Source organism: Furipterus horrens, unplaced genomic scaffold, assembly GCF_987537825.1.
Source record: "Furipterus horrens unplaced genomic scaffold, mFurHor1.1.pri manual_scaffold_4, whole genome shotgun sequence".
NCBI classification, from domain to species: domain Eukaryota; kingdom Metazoa; phylum Chordata; class Mammalia; order Chiroptera; family Furipteridae; genus Furipterus; species Furipterus horrens.
In genome coordinates, this window is record NW_028327174.1 from 101870148 (window position 1) to 101890878 (window position 20731).

The following is a 20731-nucleotide window of genomic DNA, read 5'->3' on the forward strand; positions in this document are numbered from 1 at the left end:
ACAGAGTTTCCTTTTAAAAAAAAAATTCCTTCCTTTTGGTCACTGATTCTCATATTTCTAAAGTTTGTATTGAGCTGCTTGGCTTTTATATTATAATTTTCACAGCCACTGAGGACTCAAACATACCCAGTGGGTACAGCAATACTTGGGTCATGTCAATTATTTTCCTGACTTTTAATATTTCCTCTTTTACTATTAAAAATCACTTCTTTGCCTTTTCTTTCCTTGATCTTTTAAAGATGAACAAGCTACTATAGTTGTAGAAACCTGGCATTGCTAGAAATCTGAATACAAAATGTGCTATGCACCTACTAAATGTGTATAGGGTAGAAGAGAGTACTTGCTCAGCTGATACTGATGATTTATAATCCACAGTAAATCTGTACTCTTGTGATTAAATTAAGAAGTATAAAGTGTTATTATTCTGTTACATTGATGTTACCATTATTGTTACTATTGTTAGGATCATTAATCTGAAAGATAGTCAAATTCCTATTTTTAGAATGGCTAATGCACAAAAGAATAAGTGAAACCATAAATTTAGTATATATGGTAATTATTTTTTATAATAAAAAACAACAACAAAGAGGCATTTATTGACCTAGTATTCAGGAAGTTCTCTCTTTGGGTACATAAAATCAGGGATGGGTGAGGTTCTGCTTCCAGATTTTATATCAAAACAAGAGCAATGCTAGAGAAGAAACTGCTTTCTTCAAGAACTCTCTCTTGACCACACTTTCTTCCCCCAACTTCTCTAAATGATCCTACAGTATTCACCCTGAAGTCACCAACTGCATGGTATTACAATAATCTGTGGATTTCTCTGTAACTTCCTACTAGATTGCATGCTTCCAGAGGGCAAAAACTTAGCCATAGCAATACACCACAACCATATTAGAGGTACAAAGCAACATTGGTTGAATAAATTCAGTGAAATTACTCTTTTAGTACATCTTATAGCTTTATTTCTTTTTATTGGCAGAAAGATTAGTTTTCTTTAAATTGTAATTATCAGACATGCCTTTTTAAAATAAAATGTTTTGAGAATTAAAAATAATATGTGCAAGTAGTGTCATTTTTTCCAAGTAATTATTTTTATTAAATAATTTTTTACTGTTATTCTATTACAATTGTCCCAGTTTTTCCCCCTTTGCCCTCCTCCGCCCATCCTACCCCGTTTCCCCAGTCAATTCCACACTGTGTCCAGTCTAGTCCTTTCCCCTTCTTTCCACCATTATCCCCCTCCCCACTCCATACTAGTCACTTTCAATCTGTTCCATGTTTCCATGGCTGTGATTCTATTTTGTTCATTAGTTTATTTTGTTCATTAGATTCCTCTTATAGGTGAGATCATATGGTATTTGTCTTTCACCAACTGCCTTATGTCACTTAGTATAATATTCTTCAGTTTCACCCATGCTCTTGCAAAAGGTAGGAGGTTCCTTCTTTCAGCTGCGTGGTACTTGTCATGGGTATTACGTTCTAGAGCCCCCCGCAATAGATGAAAACCCGTGAAATAGGAACCTTACATTTATTTTAGTATTTATATATATTTTAAGGCTTTATCAACCCTTCCCACACACTTATAAACCGTTCCGAGTCCCTTATTAACCTTTTCCACACTTTTATAAACACTACTTATGTTCTTAAACATATTCTACACTCTTCAACCTATGTAACTTTAACAACATACATATACAGTACCGCAAAATCCCATGATATAGGGAAAAATCTGCGATAAATAATTAAATATAATATTTTTTAAAATCCTGCGATACAGTGAGGCCCCGATAAGTGAACCGTGATATAGAGAGGGACTACTGTACTCCACTGTGCAAATGTACCACAGTTTTTTGATCCACTCATCCACTGATGGGCACTTACGCTGTTTCCAGCACTTGGCTATTGTAAATAGCACTGCTATGAACATAGGGGTGCATAGGTTCTTTTGAACTGGTGATTTGGGAATCTTAGGGTATATACCCAGCAGCAAAATCACAGGTCAAAAGGCAGTTCCATTTTTAGTTTTTTTTAAGGACATTACATACTGTTTTTCCCAGTGGCTGCACCAGTCTGAATTTCCACCAACAGTGTACTAAGGTTCCCTTTTCTCCACATCCTTGCCAGCATTTGTTGTTTGCTGATTTATTGATGATGCCCATTCTGACAGGTATGAGGTGGTATCACATTGTGGTTTTAATTTGCATCTCTCTGATGGCTAGTGATGTTGAGCATCCTTTCATAAGTCTATGGGTCATCTGTATGTCCTCCTTGAGAAGTATCTTTTCAGATCCTTTGCCCATTTCTTAATTGGATTGTTTGTCTTCCTGGTGTTGAGCTGTGTGAGTTCTTTATATATTATACATATACATCAAACCCTTGCCCAATGTATCATTGGCAAATAGGTTTTCCCATACAGTGTGTTCCCTTTTCATTTTGCTGATGGTTTCCTTAGCCATGCAGAAGCTTTTTAGTTTGATGTAGTCCATTTGTTTATTTTTTCCTTTATTTCTCTTCCCCTAGGAATTATATTAGCAAAAATATTGCTATGTGGGATATTATCTGAAGTTTTCCATTCGACATAATACTGGAAGTTCCATCCACAGCAATCAGACAAGAAAAAGAAATAGAAGGCATCCGAATTGAAAAGGAGGTAGTAAAACTGTCCTTATTCACAGAGGACATGACAGTGTACATAGAAAACCCAACAGTCTCCACCAAAAAACTACTCGACCTAATAAGTGAATTTGGTAAAATAGCAGGATACAAAGTCAATATTCAGAAATCGATGGCACTTTTATATACCAACAATGAAATATCATAGAGAAAAACTAGGAAAAAAGTCCCGTTCACTATAGCAGGAAGAAAAATAAAGTATCTACCTACGAATAAACTTAACCAAGGAGGTAAAAGACCTGTCCTCAGAAAACTATAAAACACTGAAGAAAGAAATTAAGGAAGATATGAATAAAGAGAAGCATATACCATGTTCATGGACTGGAAGAAGTAACATCATTAAAATGTCCATACTACCCAAAGCAATCTACAGATTCAATGAATTCTTATTAAAATACCAATGGCATATTTCACAGACCTAGAACAAATATTTCAAAAATTTATATGGGACCAAAAAAGACCCCTAATAGCCTCAGGAATCTTGAGAAAAAAAGACAAAGTAGTGGGATCACAATACCCGATATCAAACTATACTACAAGGCCACTGTCATCAAAACAGTCTGGTACTGGCATAAGAACAGACACATAGATGAATAGAACAGAACAGAGAACCCAGAAATAAACCCAAGTCTCTATGATCAATTAATATTTGACAAAGGAGGCATGAGCTTACAATGGAGTAAAGATAGCCTCTTCAATAAACAGTGTTGGGAGAACTGGACTGGTACATGTGAAAAAAAATGAAACCAGAGAACCAACTTACACCATACACCAAAATAAACTCAAAATGGATAAAAGACTTAAACTTAAGTCATGACACCGTAAAAGAAGTGTCATCTTTTATATAAACTAGGAAAACCTTTCTGTCACACAGCAAACTGCTTGGAATGACAAATATGATCCCATAAAACTGATTTATTTTTTATTCTCACAGACTGAGTTGCTTAAAGTGGAATGTATTTCACTCATTATAGCTTGCAAATATTTAATTTATTTGTCTATTTATATAGTTCTGTATCTGGCTAACTAAAATGTAAATTTCATTTTGTGTCTGTCTTGCTCTCTATTTTATACCCAACACCTAGTACAGTACCTGGCATATAAAAAATCCTCAACATACTTGTTTTCATCAATTGTAAGATCCATATTTTTTCATATTACAATTCTCAAAAATAGAATATGTCTTATATTTGATAGCATCTTGGCATTCTATCATAGTTTAAAGGTGAAGGTCTTTTCAGTAGTAAATAAAATAATGGTGTGTTATGATCGGTGGCATCCTAAACTTTATGAAATAAGGTATATTATTTAAATAGAAAAATGATGATGTTATGTAACTATCTAACAACAGTGAAGATAAGTGAGAGAACAAAAGTAAACCAGATTAAAATAAGCTACTACTGCTAGTGTAGGGTTGCTAGATAAAATACAGGTCACACAGTTAAATTAGAATTTCTGATAAACAATGAATAAATTTTTACTATAAGTATGTTGTATAGAATACGTAGAGTATACTTTTACTAAAAATATTATTTGCTGTTTACCTAAAATTTTAATTTAACCAGTGTCCTGTTAAATCTGGCAACCCTATGCTGATTAGAGATACAAAAATAGCCTCTTGTTTTATAAAGACATTACATGAAGTACTGAGTCTTAGGTACTCACCCTGATATAGAAAGGAAGTATTCAAGCATCAATATATATTGTATGTTATGGAATAAATTTTTGTAATTAGAAAAGGATTCTTCAACTGTTTCAGTATTATCTTAGCAATTTAAAAATCCTCATCAAAGTTCAGAATATCCTTGAAATTTACAGCTTAATCTATTTTCTTACCTCAGCATATGCTTTGGCCCATGTACTTGCCAGTTGATGTAAATCTACTTCACCTGACTTCACAGCTTCCAGCGATGCTTCAGCCTCTCTATCATAATCCTGGAGAGATTCTTCTTCTATAAACTGGCTCAGAGCTTCTTTTAAGTCTGTAACAGGGTCAAGAAATGCCATCATCAGCAAAATTCGGACATAAACAGGGAACATTTTACTTGACTAAGCACTCCAATGTGAAATTTTATTATATAGAGCTTATACCCTTAATAAAATGTCTAAATAAAATAAGCTTAGGGGATCACTTAACTCACAACCATTTTTTCTTTACTATTACAGGTCACTGCATGGAGAATAGTCAAGATTCTTAACTCTTACATATAACTTTGATATAATTTGAAGTGTTAATTCCTTAAGCCTGATGCTTCAGTTTGAAACTGAGTAGGTAAAATCACATACTGAACACTTCTACAGATTTTGAGGGTTTAAAGATTACTGTATTTAAATGAAAGTTTCCTGTATATGTATTGCTATATTCTTTGATTTTGAAAAACTTGAATAATTAGTATATTAAAACTGATTTTCAGATTCTCTAAAATTCCACTTTTACAGACAATACTTAGAGACCGATATGATGGAAAGAGCACTGAGACAGAAGTCAGGATACTTGTGGTCCTGTGTTGGCTCTGTCCACAATACAGGAGTCCCTCGCTATATTACAGTTCACTTACTGTGACCTCACTGTATCGTGGGATTTAAAAAAATATTATATTTAATTACTTATCGCAGATTTTTCGCTATACCGTGGGATTTTGCGGTACTGTATTACGTTATGTTGTTAAAGTTACGTAGGTTTAAGAGTGTAGAATATATTTAAGTTTCCAACTTCGCGGGAGGTTCTGGAACGTAATACCCGCGATAAGTGAGGGAATACTGTATTACATTAGACCAGTGGTTCTCAGTGTTTAGCATGCATCAGAATTCCCTGAAGGAATACTGAAATAGCTTATTGCATGCTACCCCCAGTTTCTGATTCAGCAAGAATGGGGTGGGGCTCAAGAATGTACAATTCTAACAAGTTTCCAGGTGGTGCTTTTGCTTTTGATCAGGGAACAACTATTGAGAACCACTGCGTTAGGCAAATAATTTAACCTTTTTCTGTATAGATTTCCTTATTTGTACAATAATATTGTGTTAGAAAGGTTCTACATTTCCTTGAACTCTAACTTTCTATGATCCAGCACATTCTCAATTTAAATATTTTTCCTCATCTGTGAACTAGAACATTAAGACTTCAAAATGGTTTAGCCCCGGCTGGTATGGCTCAGTGGAGTGAGCACTGGCCTGGAAACCAAAGGGTCGCTGGCTCGATTCCGTCAGGGCACATGCCTGGGTTGTGGGCCAGGTCCCCAGCTGGGGGCGTGTGAGAGGCAACCACATATTGATGTTTCTCTACTTCCTGTCCCATCTCTCTAAAAATAAAATAAAATCTTAAAAAAAGAGAAATCTATAAAAATGGTTTAATACAGAGGAGATTATGGAGTTAATTTAGGTAAGTAAAAATTATTAAAAGTTTTGTATTCTTTCTCTTCCATGGCATCTCAGGAATTCAGAACCGAATCATTCAAGGGGCAATGTACTTAGCAATATAATTCTATAATATAATAAGTCATAGCTGAAATGCCTTATGAATTCACCCAACTAAGTTAGGTTAAAAGTTTTACTCCAGACTGTTACTAATTTTTCATTATATCATTTAATTTTTATACTTAACTGCCTTATAAACAACTGCAAGAGTTATAGGAAAAAGCACCAAATAAAACAGAAGTCTGGGGAGCATTTTTTCTCTGAAAAGCAGTTAAACATTTCATATTATGGCTCTTTCCCATGCTTCTTAGGTTTATGCTTTCTAATATGAACCTTTTAATGTCAGAGACTCTAGGAAAATAATAAAAGTGGTATCAAAAAATATCGGTTCTCACCTTTTTCTATAAAGCACGGTAAACTGTGCAGCAGCATCAGACGGCCATGTAAATCACTGGCATTCTCTTGAACAGGAAATTGGAGGGGCACCCTCAGTTCTAAGCACTGACTTCTTATTTTGAATTTATACACAAATTCCCTTTCTCTGTTTTTTTTCATCTTCTTCAGCAGGATCTCTATAGAACTAACAACAACAAAAAGCAGCATGTTATAAGTCCATAAAAAACATGGTGTACCACGTCTAAGAAAATGTTCGACCACTCAGAGATTTTATTAGAATGACTCTAAGCCAATTCCACTTTTTCCTGCTTTTATCCCTGCGTTTTTTTATGATGAAAGTGAAGTGCTTCTTTTTAAAATGAAGTTTCTTTTAAGCGTTAGTTAAGAAAAAATGGGCCCATAAGTACTTTGCATTCCTAGGTAGGGTTCCCTAGAACAGGAAAAGAACATGGAGAAAAGAGCAGAGAGCATTCTTAGGAAGAGATGCATGGGTGGGCAGATAACAGAATTTGTGAAGCAGCTGGTGAATATAAAGTCACAGTACCAAATCAGGGACCAAGAAGCAATCTTGGAGATCTTAGATGTTGTATGAGATCAGGGGTAGAGGGAAGGGAGATGGGTGTTGGAAAGATGGGTGGGAAAAAGATACACAGGAAAAAAAATGTACAAAATATCCCACAAGGTAAACTGAACACTATTCAGAAAGAAGAAATCTAGTCAAGGAGAGTAAGAATCAGCATCAAGGAAAGGTTTATTTATCAGCCTCCTTCCTAGGCTTTTTCCTCATCAAAGCGGTTCTCACACTATTGTGAGTCAGAATAGAATACAGCACTGAACTCATAGTAATCTTTCCAAAGTAGATACCTGATCGTGTTACTGATTTGCTTATAAGATACTTTCATAACATTCCATTGGCCTCAGGATAAAACTCAAACTCTTTAACCCAGTTTATAATGCCTCTGCTTAAATCTCCACACTTTTTTTGTTTTTTCGCACCTGCACCTCTCCTCCCCAAGACACAAATTTGCAAACTTTATTTTCCAGCCATATTGAACTTCTTTCAATACCAAACCTCTTTGCCTACTCCCAACCTTTCTGAATGTTTTTCCTTTGCCTAAAACACTGTTCTTTTTTCCTTAGTTAAATATTTTTGTTAAGTAATCGGTTCAACATTTAGACTTATGTTTCAACAAATGGATTCTTTAGTTCTCTCTTCCCACATTTTTTTTTTTTTTTAAAGCAGGGGTGAAATCAAAGGAAGGATTTCTGTGCAAAAACGGGATGGGAGGACGAGGGCGGGACCGACTCACACGGCCAACAGAGTGGGGATTCTGAGGGCAGACTGCGGGGCTGCGAAGCTCCAACCGCGTGGGGGGAGGGCCGCTCTATTGCACGGTTTCATTCTGAAGGGGCATCGTCGCTCTTGGTTCTGGACTCACCTCCCCCAGGTTCCGAAGTCCGAGGGGTCCGCACGTTCGGAGCTGCCAAGCCGAGGCACAGGGAACATCAGCTGATTTAGGGTTTTTACAGCCGGCAAATCCGCGTCGGCCGATTCGCCCACACCTTTTCCTTTCCCGGCACTCCGTGGAAAATTCTTCGACCTAAGTGCCCTTTTGTTCCACTCTGTCTCAATTTAATCATTTAAAGGGTAAGAATGGGTATTTCTACTGTTGTTGTGTATTTCAGAGTCCGCGCAAAAGCCGCCGTTGTGACGAAAGTGCAGCGGCCAAGTACAAACTCGGCTCTGGGAGAACGGAAGCGGAAGGGCTGTGTCTTGGGAGGGGCGTGAACAGACTAGGTCTTCTCGGAACGCATGCGCCTTCGTAAGGATGGCTGGCGATCATTGGAGGACTGTTGGCAGCGGGCGGAGAGCTCCGTTGTCTGGATTTGGGCGGGAATTGAAACCACCTCTGCTGCCAACAAGAACTTGATAGCTGCCAATATCCAGCCTTGGAGGGAGCCATGGTGCGGCCAGTGAGGTGAGCAGTTCAGGACATCCGGCGGGGTGGAGAGAAAGAGCAGGAAAACGCTGTAGGCATCTTTACCTACACACGACTAAGGGGAAAGGGCCGAGGAGAACGGGGGCTAGCGATCGTGGGGTGGGGTGGGCGGTTACTGGGAAACTCCAGCCTCCACCGAAGCCACCCACTCCTCAGCAGTACCTCTTTTTCCATCTCTTTGCCTCCCTTCGCAGAAGTTGTCGTTGCTTTTACCTACCCCACTCAATAAGACCTTGTTATGGTAGCAGCCCGACAGCTCTTTGCATTTCACCGAGCTCCTACTTACGTGTTAGTCCTTTTATTCATCACTATGGTTCTTTGATATGGCAGTTTAGGTATCCCTATTTCATCTAGTTAAACTTCTAGGCATAAAGACCAGTTTACCGGAGTCACAAAACTTGTCAGTGGGCAGGGTAGTAAGTCAAACCTAAGTCACCTGGCTCCAGATCCTCTGTGCTTTCCATTATGCTATTTGAATCTATTCCTCTACTCAACCATAGTTGAGGCTTAGTCCGCCATTCATTTAATAAAGTTACGATATATATTTATTTCCATACATAAGTTGCGGAAGGTTACATTCTGATCAAGGGGTGAGGTTGGGGGACCAAAAATAAACATTGCAATGTGAGAGCATGAGGAAGAAAGCCTTAGTTTAAATAGGGTATTTAGGATGTGTCTCTCTGAGCAGATAATGCATGAGCTGAGGCATGAATGACAGGAAGGAGATAGCCAATGAAAACCCGGGCAATCCAAGTAGAGAGAACAAGAATCAAGCCCTGAGCTTGACCGTATTTGAGGGACAGCAAGAAGGCCACTAAAGCTGTAGCATTAGCTAGCAATGGGGAGCATTTTAGGGGATTAGGTTGGAGAAATGGGTAGGGCCTTGTAAGATTTAGAAAGGAGTTTGGATTTTATTCTAAGTGTAATGGGAAGTTGATAGAGAATTTTAAGTAGAGGAGCGAAATCTAACTTTGGTTTTATAAAGATGACTAGTTACTGGTGGAGAATGAATGGGAGACTGAGTAACCAGAGGAGAGCAGGAAAGTCACTTAGGTGGTCATTACATCATTGGATACTGGTTTGGGTTAGGGTGTTATCCGTGGGCATGGGATGGCACAGGTGAATTTGGGTTATTGTCTTTTGAAGTTACTACTCACAGAATTTGCTGATGAAGTGGATATGCAGGTAAAGGGAAAAAATCATGTCTGACTTTTCAGTATTTTTGACCTGAGCTACTGAAAGATTCATCTTTGCACTAATTACACTGGCGAAGATTAGGAAAAGGAACAGATTCAGGAGGTAGGAGGATCAAGAGTTCTGAATGTGTTAAGTTTGAATATCCAAGTAGTGAAGGCATAATCCCTTTGCCTGGAATAGCAATTGTCTTAACTATGATTTGAAGACTTTCAGGTCCCTGAGACCCTCTCAGGAGGTCCATGAGGTCAAAACTATTTTCATAATAATACTAAGTCTTTACTTGCTCTTTTTCATTTTCTGTTGTTTTCATTGCAAAGGTGATCAAATGGCTAGTGCCTTAGAACAAATCAAGGCAGTGGCACCTAACTGTAGCGGTAGTCATTGTATTCTTACTGCTTCACATTGAGGGTTTAAAAAAAAGAGAAGAAAGGAAGAAGGAAGAAAGTGCCAGTTTTACTAAAGAATGTGCTTGATGTAGCAGTAAGAATTGTATCATCATAGTTTAATCATTGAGCCTACATTTTTTAAGTGTTGATTTTATTTTACTATTATTCAATCTCAGAATTTCCAAAGGGGTTTCTATATTCAGCTCTCAAATTCTTTAATTCCAAAGAGCAGGGCAGTAACAACAGTATGCTTCATTTTAATCTTCGGTATGAGGAAATGAAAAGCTTGTACAGAGCGCTTCTACAATTGTTGTCTTAAGGAAGCACACCTGTGAGATTGAGGTGTGAGCTGAACTAGCCTCTTTTCATAGAAAGCCATTTTTTCTTGAACGATCAACTGACATATTAGGTTATTCACACTTGGGAATTTCGCAGAAGACAAAAATGAAAACCGGAATACCATTTCATTTATTGCCTAGAGGAAGGAATTATTTTTTTCACGTTTGTGTAAATAAAAAATTTCTGTCTTGGTCATAGGAATAAGAAGCCAGTCAATTACTCACAGTTTGAGGACTCTGATAGTGATGGTACGTAGAGATCCTTGTTTTTGTTTTAAAGATTTGGAAATTGTTTCTTTAGAAATGTATTTGAGATATATATATTACCCAATTGCATATGATGTAGGTCTGGGAAAATAATTTTCTTAGCATTTGGGATAATTATGCTGATAATTACACTAATAGGTAAAGTAGTTATTTACTTACTACTGTAAGTTTGACTCCTCACTTTGGAGGAGAGATTGCTTTTTTTTCTGGAGACACAAATGTGTTACAGAATATAATGTGAAACCCCCACTAATTGTACAATTAAACAAGACCTTAAAGAAAGGTTAGGCTTAAGCTGTACCCTATTGGTTACATGCTTACTTGTCTCTGCTATTTAAGGGAACTTTGGTCAAAAAGTGAGAAATACGGAGTTAGATTACAATACCATTGAAATAGGTTTTTTATTTCTCAGACCACCAAAGCCTTTTTGAGTCAAATACTTAAGAGACTCTGAGGTTAGACTGAATGCTGTTTTGTCTCGGGCACAGCCTTAAATGGGTATAAGACTTAAGAGAAAATAATATGGAATCTAATTTGTAGCTTTTTATCTGTCATCAATCCCATACCAAATATTAATAAACTACCAGTTGTGTTCTATACATTATGGGGTAGAGGTGGGATAAGTCACAAGTTATTATATTGCTATATGAGGAAGCATAATACATATAACATGTATTAATAAATGCTAATCTATGTGATTAAGACATGTAAGCATACATGTGTCATGTGTGAGCTTAAAAGCTACAGCAGCAATTTTATGTTGAGTGTCAACATATATCAGCTTTTTAGTGAATTGGTTTTAGATAGACTGATATTTTAATAAATAAAGGTCATTAAGACAAAATTAGATGAGTTAAAATAAAGACAAACAATATACCAACAATATTTCTTAAATTGTGAAAATTAAATAATTTGCTTAATCTTATACCTTGAACACACACTGTAATGAATTTTAACTACTGAGAAAATAATTTTCTTTCTTACTTAGAAAAAGCAATTTTATATATTCTTTTATTTTTAATTCACATATAAATAGATGATTTTGTTTCTGCAACTGGACCTTTAAATAAGAAATCCAGAACAGCAACAAAGGAGTTAAAACTAGAAAAGCCAAATCCTAAATTAAAGAATCTCCAGAAAGAAGACATCTCATTACAAGAGAAAACTCCTAAAAAAAGGTGAGAGGTAAGACATAAAGTAAATGTGCAACATTATATGTGTTAATTTAAAAGGGAAACAGCACTGGCTGGATAGCTCGGTTGATTGGAGCGTTGTCCCATACATCAAAAAGGTTGAGGATTTGATTCCTGGTCAGGGCACATACCTGGACAGAGTGTGTACAGGAGGCAACCAATGGATGTTCCTATCTCTCTCCCCCTCCCTCTCTCCCATCCTTTCTCTCTAACAAGATCAATAAACATATCCTCAGGTGAGCATTAAAACTAAGTAAATAAAATAAAAGAGAAACATTCGAATTTTTGGTTTAAATGCAAGCTTGAGCAGAGTCATAGGTATGATTTTATATAGTGCCTGTAGCAGAACAGGGTTGTACCATTAATCCCCTTCTGGCTTAAGAAAAGAAATCCACAAACATGTAAGGAAATATTCATTTAAATATTAGTACAATTACATTTACAAAGTTTTGAAGTTATAGCTTACTTTTACAGGACCCTGTACCTGTTTCTCTGAAGCCCTCAAATCTTGTAAGTCTACTACTTTGTTAAAAATTACATTTGTAAGGACAGTTTAATAAAATTTGAAAATGTGTTTTGCAAAGAAGATATTTTCTCTTTATATTGTTAAGACTTTTTCAGCAGTGAGAAAATCCTACTGTTTCTAGACTAATTCTGGAATTCCATCGGTTAGTACCAAGAGAGAAGATAGGGTGAGGGAAGTCCTGAGAGGCCCCAAACTTGCAGTATGGAAAGGAGATGTACAGACGTGAAGCATTAACAAGCAGAACATGGGGCAGGTGATGGTTTACTGCTACAAGTATGAGAAAAGTTAATTAGCAAAGACACTTAGCTCATGTCATTCTCTTTACTTTTTTCTCTCTCTTTTGTTTCTGTTTTTGAGCTTCTTGGATTACATTTTGAATATAGTGAAAAAAACAACCCACAAATGGGAGAAAATATTGCAAATCATATAATTGATGAAGGACTTGTATTTAGAATATTTAAAGTACTCTTACAACTCAGCAACAAAAAGACTAATAACCTAATTTAAAAACAGGGCAAAAGATTTCAATAGACATTTCTCCAAAAAAAGATACACAAATAGCGAATAAGCACATGAAAAGATGCTTACCTCCTTAGCCATCAGGGAAATGCAAATCAAAAGCACAGTGAGATAATATATCACACCCACTTAAGATGGCGATACTAAAGGATGTGGAGAAATTAGAACCTTCATACATTGTTGCTGGGAATGTAAAATGGTACACTTACATTCGAAGGCAGAGTAGTAGTTCTTCAAAATCTTAAATTCAGAATTATATGACCTAACCTAGACATATGAGGAAGGACCCAAAAAGCCCCAGAATTATCTGGAGGGTAGGGCCCTTGTAGTACAGGTTTCCCCTGTTAGGTGAGTATTCTAGGAACCCATCTGTATCAGTGTACCAGCTGACATTGTTGTGAGAGGCTGTGTACAGCTTAAGTGAATTTTTTTTTGGAAACTTTCAACATGTTTGTCCATTTCATGATGGGTGATTTACAAGGACTCACACTGTGCTGAGTGTTCAATAGTTTTTGACCCAAAATGACATGACCTCCCCATGCCTCCTTTTTCACCTGATCTCACCCCAAGCAACATTTTTTTTTTCTCAATGAAAAAGTCCTCAAAAGGAAAGTTTTGCCAGTGTGGAAGAGGTGAAGCAAAAAATGGCAGAAGCACTAAAAGGCATCAAAATCAGTGACTTCAAAAACTTTTGAGCAGTGGGAAAAAAATCTCTATATGTGTATTATATCATGTGGAGAGTGCTTTGAAGGTGACTAAAGTTTAAACACGTAAGAATACATGTTTTAATAATTTAACAATTTTTAATAAATAAGTTCTGGTTGTGGGGGGGTGGGTTCCCACTTATATACACAAGAGAAATAAAAACCTATGTCCACACAAAAACTTGTACATGAATGTAGCAGCATTATTCAGAATAGCCAAAAATGGAAGCAATCTAAATGTCTATGAACTGATGAAAAGATATGGTATATCCATACAGTAGAGTACTATTTAACAACAAAAATAAATGAAGTACTGATATATACTACAGCATGGATGAACCTTGAAAACATTATGCTGATGGAAAGAAGCTAGGTACAAAAGGCCCTATATTTTATGATTCCATTAATACAAAGTATCCAGAACAGTCAAACCTATAGAAACAGAAAGATTAGTGGTTGCCAGATTCTGGGGAGTGAATGCTAATGGAGACAGGGTTTCTTTTTTGGGCTAATAAAAAAGTGATGGCTTCAAAACTCTGACTATACTAAAAACTGCTGAATTGTACACTTTAAAAGGATACATTTTATGCTATGTGAATTATATCAATAAAGTTGCTATTTTTTTCCTGTGTACTTCCAGACCTGATCTCCTTTATGTTTATTTTTGTTTTTTCCTTTTTGTTGAATTTATTGTGGTGACACTGGTTAACAAAATTATGCACATTTCAGTTGCACAATTCCACAACACATCATCTGTACGATGTCCTGTGTGTGTTTACCACCCCAAATCAAGTCTTGATCTGTCACCATCTATCCCCCCATACCCTCCTTCATCATTGCCCCCTTCCCACACCCTGCTTTGGCAATCACCATACTGTTGTCCTTGTTCATTAGTTTTCTCTCTCTTTTTTCCTTTTTTGCTCAATCCCCCCACTGCCCTCCCCAACCCTGACAGCTCTGAGCTTCTCTCTGTGAGACTGTCTCTATTTTGCTTCTTCAGTTTGTTCATTAGATTTCACATATGAGTGAAGTCATGTGGTATTGTCCTCTGCCTAGCTTATTTCACTTAGCATAATATTCTCCAGTTCCATCCATGCTGTTGCAAAGGGTAAGATTTTCTTTTTTACAGCCAAGTAGTGGTCCAGTGTGTAAATGTGCCACAGCTTTTTTATCCGCTCATCTACTAATGGGCACTCGGCTGCTTCCAAATCTTGGCTATTGTAATAATACTGCATTGAACATAGGGGTGCATATATTCTTTCAAAATAGTGTTTTGGGTTTCCTCAGGTAAAATCCCAGAAGTGGTATCCTGAGTCATAAGGCAGTTCCATTTTCAATTATTTGAGATAACTCCATACTGCTTTTCATAGTGGCTGCACCAATCCGCATTCCCACCATAGTGTGTGAGGGTTCCTCTTCTTCCACATCTTCACTAACACTTGTTTGTTAATAGTCATTCTGACAAGTGTGAGGTGAGACCTTATTATGGTTTTAATTTGCGTTTCTTTGATGATAGTGACTTTGAGCACCTTTTCATAGGTCTGTTGGCCATCTGTATGTCCTTTTCAGAGAAGTGTCTATTCAGGTCTTTTGCCCATTTTTTAATTGGGTTATTTGTTTTTTGAGTTGTATAAGTTCTTTATAAATTTTGGATATTAACTTTTTATAAGATGTATTATTGGTAAAATATGTTCTCCCATTCAGTGGGTTATCTTTTCATTTTGTTGATGGTTTCCTTTGCTGTGCAAAATCATTTGAGTTTGATGTAGTCCCATTTCTTTTTCCTTTTGTTTCCCTTGCTCGAGGAAATATATCAGAAAAAAAATTTCTATGAGAAATGTCTGAGACTTTATTGCCTATGTTTTCTCCTACTTTTATGATTTCAAATGTAACATTGAAGTTTTTAATCCATTTTGAGTTAATTCCTGTGTTTGGTATAAGAAGGTAGTCTAGTTTTATTTTTTTGCACATATCTGTCCTATGTTCCCAACACCATTTATTGAATAGACTGTCTTTACCTCATTCTATGTTCTTGCTGTCTCTGTCAAATATTAATTGACCATAAAGGCATGTGTTTATTTCTATACTCTCTTCTGTTCCATTGATCTATATATCTGATTTTATGACAGTAAAAATTTTTTAAATGATTCAAGGTATATCTCAGTATTTCCTCCTTTATGCAACATTTCCTTATCTGTTTTTGATTTCCTCTTGCACACCATAGCACTTTTCACCACCTTGAGTAGGAGACATAATAATTTCCTTTATGTGGGGTAGTAATTCAGGAAATTCTCAAAATTTTTTGTTTAATTGAGATTGATAATTTAAAACTCATTATTATTTGTGTGTCTACTCTAGGATGCCTTTAGATGACAAACTCTACCAGAGAGATTTAGAAGTTGCGCTAGCATTATCAGTGAAGGAACTTCCAACAGTAACCATTGATTTGGAGGAATCTCAAGGTAAGAATAATTTTATTTTCTGTATATTTATCTCTATAACCTTCTCTTGCTTTTGTAATCATTTCTTTGGATGAGCCCTCACAGAAGAGAAAGTAAACTTTTAATACCTTGGACTATAAATAGTACAATTTGCAGAGGGTATAATTAGATTCAGTTGTTTATTCTATTGCACAAATCTCATACATATATACATACATACATACATACATACATACAGCTCTGCTTAACTACATCTTTGTATACAGCAAAAATTTCAGTTTTTGATCAAATCAATTGATCTATACAATCCTAACAATTACTTCCTTCTCTCAAAATTCAAATTAGTTAAACATGACCTAATGATGATAATTTTTATTATTTATAAAGGTTAAAAGTATTAATGTGGTTTGCAAGCTCAGTAGACTTAAGGGATTTATGGTTTCTGGATTTCTCTGGGTTTTTCTTCTTTGATTTTCCTGGCAACTGCCACAGATGCCAATATTGATATTCTGGAGAGGCAGAAATCATTATTGCTGGAAGATACTTCGAACGTCTAAAATGCTTTTTTTTATATTATATTTTATTGATTATGCTATTATACTTGTCCCACTTTTTCCCCTTCGCTCCCCTCCAACCTCCCACTCTCCCATTCCACTCCTCAGTCAATATCCACACCATAGTCCATGTCCATGGGTCATGCATATGTGCTCTTTGGCTACTCAATTTACTTGGCTGTACTTTACATCCCCATGACTGTTCTGTGACTACCAATTTGTACTTTCTAATCCCCTCACCTTTTTCGCCCATCTCCCCTATCCCCCTTCCATCTGGCAATCATCAAAATGTTCTCTGTATCTGTGGTTCTATTTCTGTTCTGCTTGTTTGTTTATTCTGTTTTTTTAGATTCAATTGTTGTTAGATATGTATTTGTTGCCCTTTTATTGTTTATAGTTTTGATCTTCTTTTTCAGAAATAAGTCCCTTTAACATTTCATATAATAATGGTTTGGTGGTGATGTATTCCTTCAGCTTTTTCTTGTCTGGGGAGTTTTTTTTATCTGTCCTTCGATTCTAAATGATAGCTTTGCTGGGTAGAGTAATCTTGGTTGTAGGTCCTTGCTTTCATCACTTTGACGATTTCTTGCTAATCCCTTCTAGCCTGTAAAGTTTCTTTTGAGAAGTCAGCTGACAGTCTTATGGGAACTCCCTTGTAGGTAACAAACTGCTTTTCTCTTGCTGCTTTTAAGGTTTTCTCTTTGTATTTAACCTTTGGCATTTTAATTATGATGTGTCTTGGAGTGGGCTTCTTTGGGTCCATCTTGTTTGGGACTCTCTGTGCTTCCTGGACTTGTATGTATTTCCTTCACCAAGTTAGGGAAGTTTTCTTTCATTTTTTCAAATAGCTTTTCAATTTCTTGCTCTTTCTCTTCTCCTTCCTGCACCCTATAATGCAAATGCTTGAAGTTGTCGCAGAGGCTCCTTTCTCTATCCTCATTTCTATGTATTCTTTTTTCAATTAGCAATAATTGTACCTTGGATAAACGTCATTGGATATGACACAACCACTGCACAAAGCAGGATTCCTTTTTCTTTTTGCTATTCTGATTGGGTGTTTTCTGCTTCCTTACATTCCAAATCACTGATTTGATTCTCAGCTTCATCCACTCTACTGTTGATTCCCTGTAAATTGTTCTTTATTTTAATTAGTGTATCCTTCATTCCTGACTTGTTTTTTTTGTGGATTTCATGCCCTTTTTTATGCTGTTAAAGTTCTCACTAAGTTCACTGAGCATCCTTATAACCAGTGTTTTCAGCTCTGCGCCTAGTAGCTTGCTTGTCTACATTTTGTTTAGCTCTTTTCCTGGAGTTTTGCTCTTTCCTTTCATTTGGGCCATGTTTCTTTGTCTCGTCATTTTGGCATTCTCCCTGTGTTTGTTTCTATGTATTGGGTAGAGCTGCTACATCTCCCAGGCTTGGTAGAATGGCTTAATGTAGTAGGTGTCCTGTAGGGTCCAGTGGCACAGCCTCCCCTATTACTCTTGTAATTACTCTGAATGGACTATGTACACACTCCTGTTGTAGTTGAGCCTTGATTGCTGTTGGCACATCCAAGGTCAGCGACCACCTGTTTTCTGTGCCGGGTCACACAGCATAAGCTACAAAGCGATCTGCAGATGGCTGCTACTTGTGCTGGGCTTGGAGTTGCCCAGGTGGGGCTGAGCTATGAACTAAGGCTGGCTGCTGCTAGTGCCAGACGTGGGGCAACTTAGCAAGAGGTATGGAGCTTGCTGAAGCCAGATGCCGCTTGTTTGAGTTAATATAGAAATATCTTAGTATGAGCCAAGACAAGGCATTCATATAGAAACGTCACTGGAAACAGTGTGGGTGGGCCCAAAAGTTGTGTGGGGTATGGCCTCAGGGAATCACCATGGTGGGGCAAATAGTGTGAGCCAGGTTGAGGGAGTCTCAGATATGGTGTCCGCCTCCCAGCTTTGTGGCTCCGTGTGGAGAGGGCTCAGAAAAGGAATAGTAGCCTCTACCACCACTTCTCTCTGGGAGAAAGCTGCACCCTAGCTCTCGGCTTGATGCCGGACACTTCAGTTCCTCTCTGTATGCCTCTGATGCCTTTCAAAAGGGAGTAGATCTTCCAGGGAGTCCAGTAGTTTCTGTTTTCCACAGCCTCAATTCCTGATGGTTTCTACATCCAGAAGTTTTGGTGACTTCTCTTCTTGGCACTAGAACCCTGGGTTGGGGTGCTGGGACCCCTTCCTCCTGAGATACATCTCCCAATTTTATCTTCCACACGTGGGTATGGGACCAGCCTGTTCTACATATCCTCTTCCCCCATCAGTCTTGTTGTAGTTTTTCTTTAATTCTGTAGTTGTAGGACTTCCATTTAGCTCAATTTCTGATGGTTCTGAATGATGATTGCTCTATAGTTTAGTTGTAATTTTGATATGATGTGCAAGGAAGTGAGCTGTGTTTACCTACACCTCCTTAAAATGTTTTTTGGATTAAATTGTTTTGGTTTAATTCCTTTATGTTGGAGGATATATTTAGCCCATTAACTTATGTAGGGGTATTGGTTTTTTTAAAATCAGTATTGCTTCCTATTTGAAAATGAGACTGTTGATTATGGGGCCATTTAGTAATCAGGAATCAACGTACTTAAAAAGTGAATTGTCATATATCTAAAATTAAGAAAGTGAAATTCATTTTTTCTTCTCTAAGAGATTTTAGAATGTATAGCAGGATTTCCTTGGAAGTATGACTTCTCATAGAATAATATACTTTATAGCTGAGATTTAATAGTGCCAATTATCATAACTTAAAGTTTTATTAAAGTACTTTAGGTCATTTTAAGGTTTTAATGATTGAAGAGTCTTTATGTTAGTGAAAACATGGATCTGCCTGCAGAGAAACAATAGTTAATATTTATTGACTGTTTCCTATGTACTGGGTACTACAATAAGCAATTTCCATGTGTGATTGATATTGAATCCCCCACAATAACCTCATTTAAACCTTACACTATTTTTATCTCCATATTATAGATGAGGAGAGGATATGTAACTTTCCATTGGTCACATAGCCAATTTAAGGGTAGAGCCTAAATTTGAACTTATATCTAATTAACTCTGATTTCAGAACCCAAACACCTAACACTATGCTAGCCTCTCCAAGTAAAGTGCTAGTTTGAGTTTGGATGTTTATATATATATATATATATTATATATATATATATATATGCTATTACATTTAGCACGCATCTTCCTGCTTCTGGACATTGGTTGATTAAGATACATCTGTTGTTTTCATATCTCTTCCTTATATTTAGGCAATGAAAAATGTGGCAATAGTGAACCAGAAACAATGGATAAGTCTCCCCATATCTCCAATTGCAGTGTAGCCAGTAATTATTTAGGTAAGTTTTTTATAGTAATAATAATATTTATTTATTACAACAATGCTATTTTGCTAACTTATATTTAAATTCCTGAAACTGTAGCTAGAACCAGGATTTTTAATTTTGTCAATGTTTTCTTACTCTCTCTTATTTGTTTCTGTTTTGGCTTTCTTCTCTTTTAGTGTAGACTCAATTTGTTTCTTGGTGAAGGTCAGGAGTACCCATGGCTTCTAATCAATAGCAGTTGACCACTGAAAAAAGGGGCTGTATCTTCCCAGCTCTAGTTTGAAAATCCTTGGGAAAAAACACTCTCATTTTGGGTCCTGCACTTATTCTTATACCAGACTGTGTTGACAGGAGACAGATATATTATGATTGGCCCAGGTTGCTATGTGGTATATTACCCGAAGCGGGGGAAGGATGAAGCTGGGCAAATAAAAACAACAGATGTAATAGGAGTCTACTCTCCTTTAAATATTGTCATCACAAAAAGTTTTCCATTGAATTTTATGCCTCCCCTGAAGATTTAGACAAGATTACTGAGGAGGAGGATTCTCATGGTGCTCAAGGGAAAAGAAAAGCAGCATCTAAGGCGGTGGTGCAACAGAGGAAGATTCTTTTGGAGGGCAGTGATGGTGACAGCGCTGATGACTCTGAGCCAGACTTTGAAACTGGTAAGCTGTATCCTCCCTCAAAATCAATTCTATGGAAATTCAGTGAAATGTTTTAGAGACCATTTAAAAATAATAATTTATTTATTTGTTTGTT

The 20731-nt window shown here is 36.7% G+C and overlaps 2 protein-coding genes across 3 annotated transcripts in view; one reads left to right on the forward strand and one right to left on the reverse strand.

Annotated features, from left to right (window-relative positions):
• FERRY3 (FERRY endosomal RAB5 effector complex subunit 3) overlaps nucleotides 1-8216 on the reverse strand; it is a 62184-nt gene extending 53968 nt beyond the window's left edge. The window contains exons 1-3 of the mRNA XM_090275729.1: nucleotides 7797-8216; nucleotides 6486-6670; nucleotides 4513-4658 (exon numbers count right to left, since the gene is read on the reverse strand). Coding sequence (XP_090131855.1) covers nucleotides 4513-4658; nucleotides 6486-6670; nucleotides 7797-7888 — 423 coding nt within the window. The 5' untranslated portion in view covers nucleotides 7889-8216. The remainder of the gene's footprint in view (nucleotides 1-4512; nucleotides 4659-6485; nucleotides 6671-7796) is intronic.
• Nucleotides 8217-8312: 96 nt separating this feature from the next.
• The window catches only part of RAD51AP1 (RAD51 associated protein 1), a 28849-nt gene continuing 16430 nt past the window's right edge, over nucleotides 8313-20731 (forward strand). For both annotated transcript variants that reach the window (XM_090275730.1, XM_090275731.1), the window contains exons 1-6: nucleotides 8313-8465; nucleotides 10607-10656; nucleotides 11711-11852; nucleotides 15975-16078; nucleotides 19895-19981; nucleotides 20488-20637. In XM_090275730.1, the coding sequence (XP_090131856.1) occupies nucleotides 8449-8465; nucleotides 10607-10656; nucleotides 11711-11852; nucleotides 15975-16078; nucleotides 19895-19981; nucleotides 20488-20637 (550 nt within the window). In that variant the 5' untranslated portion in view covers nucleotides 8313-8448. The remainder of the gene's footprint in view (nucleotides 8466-10606; nucleotides 10657-11710; nucleotides 11853-15974; nucleotides 16079-19894; nucleotides 19982-20487; nucleotides 20638-20731) is intronic.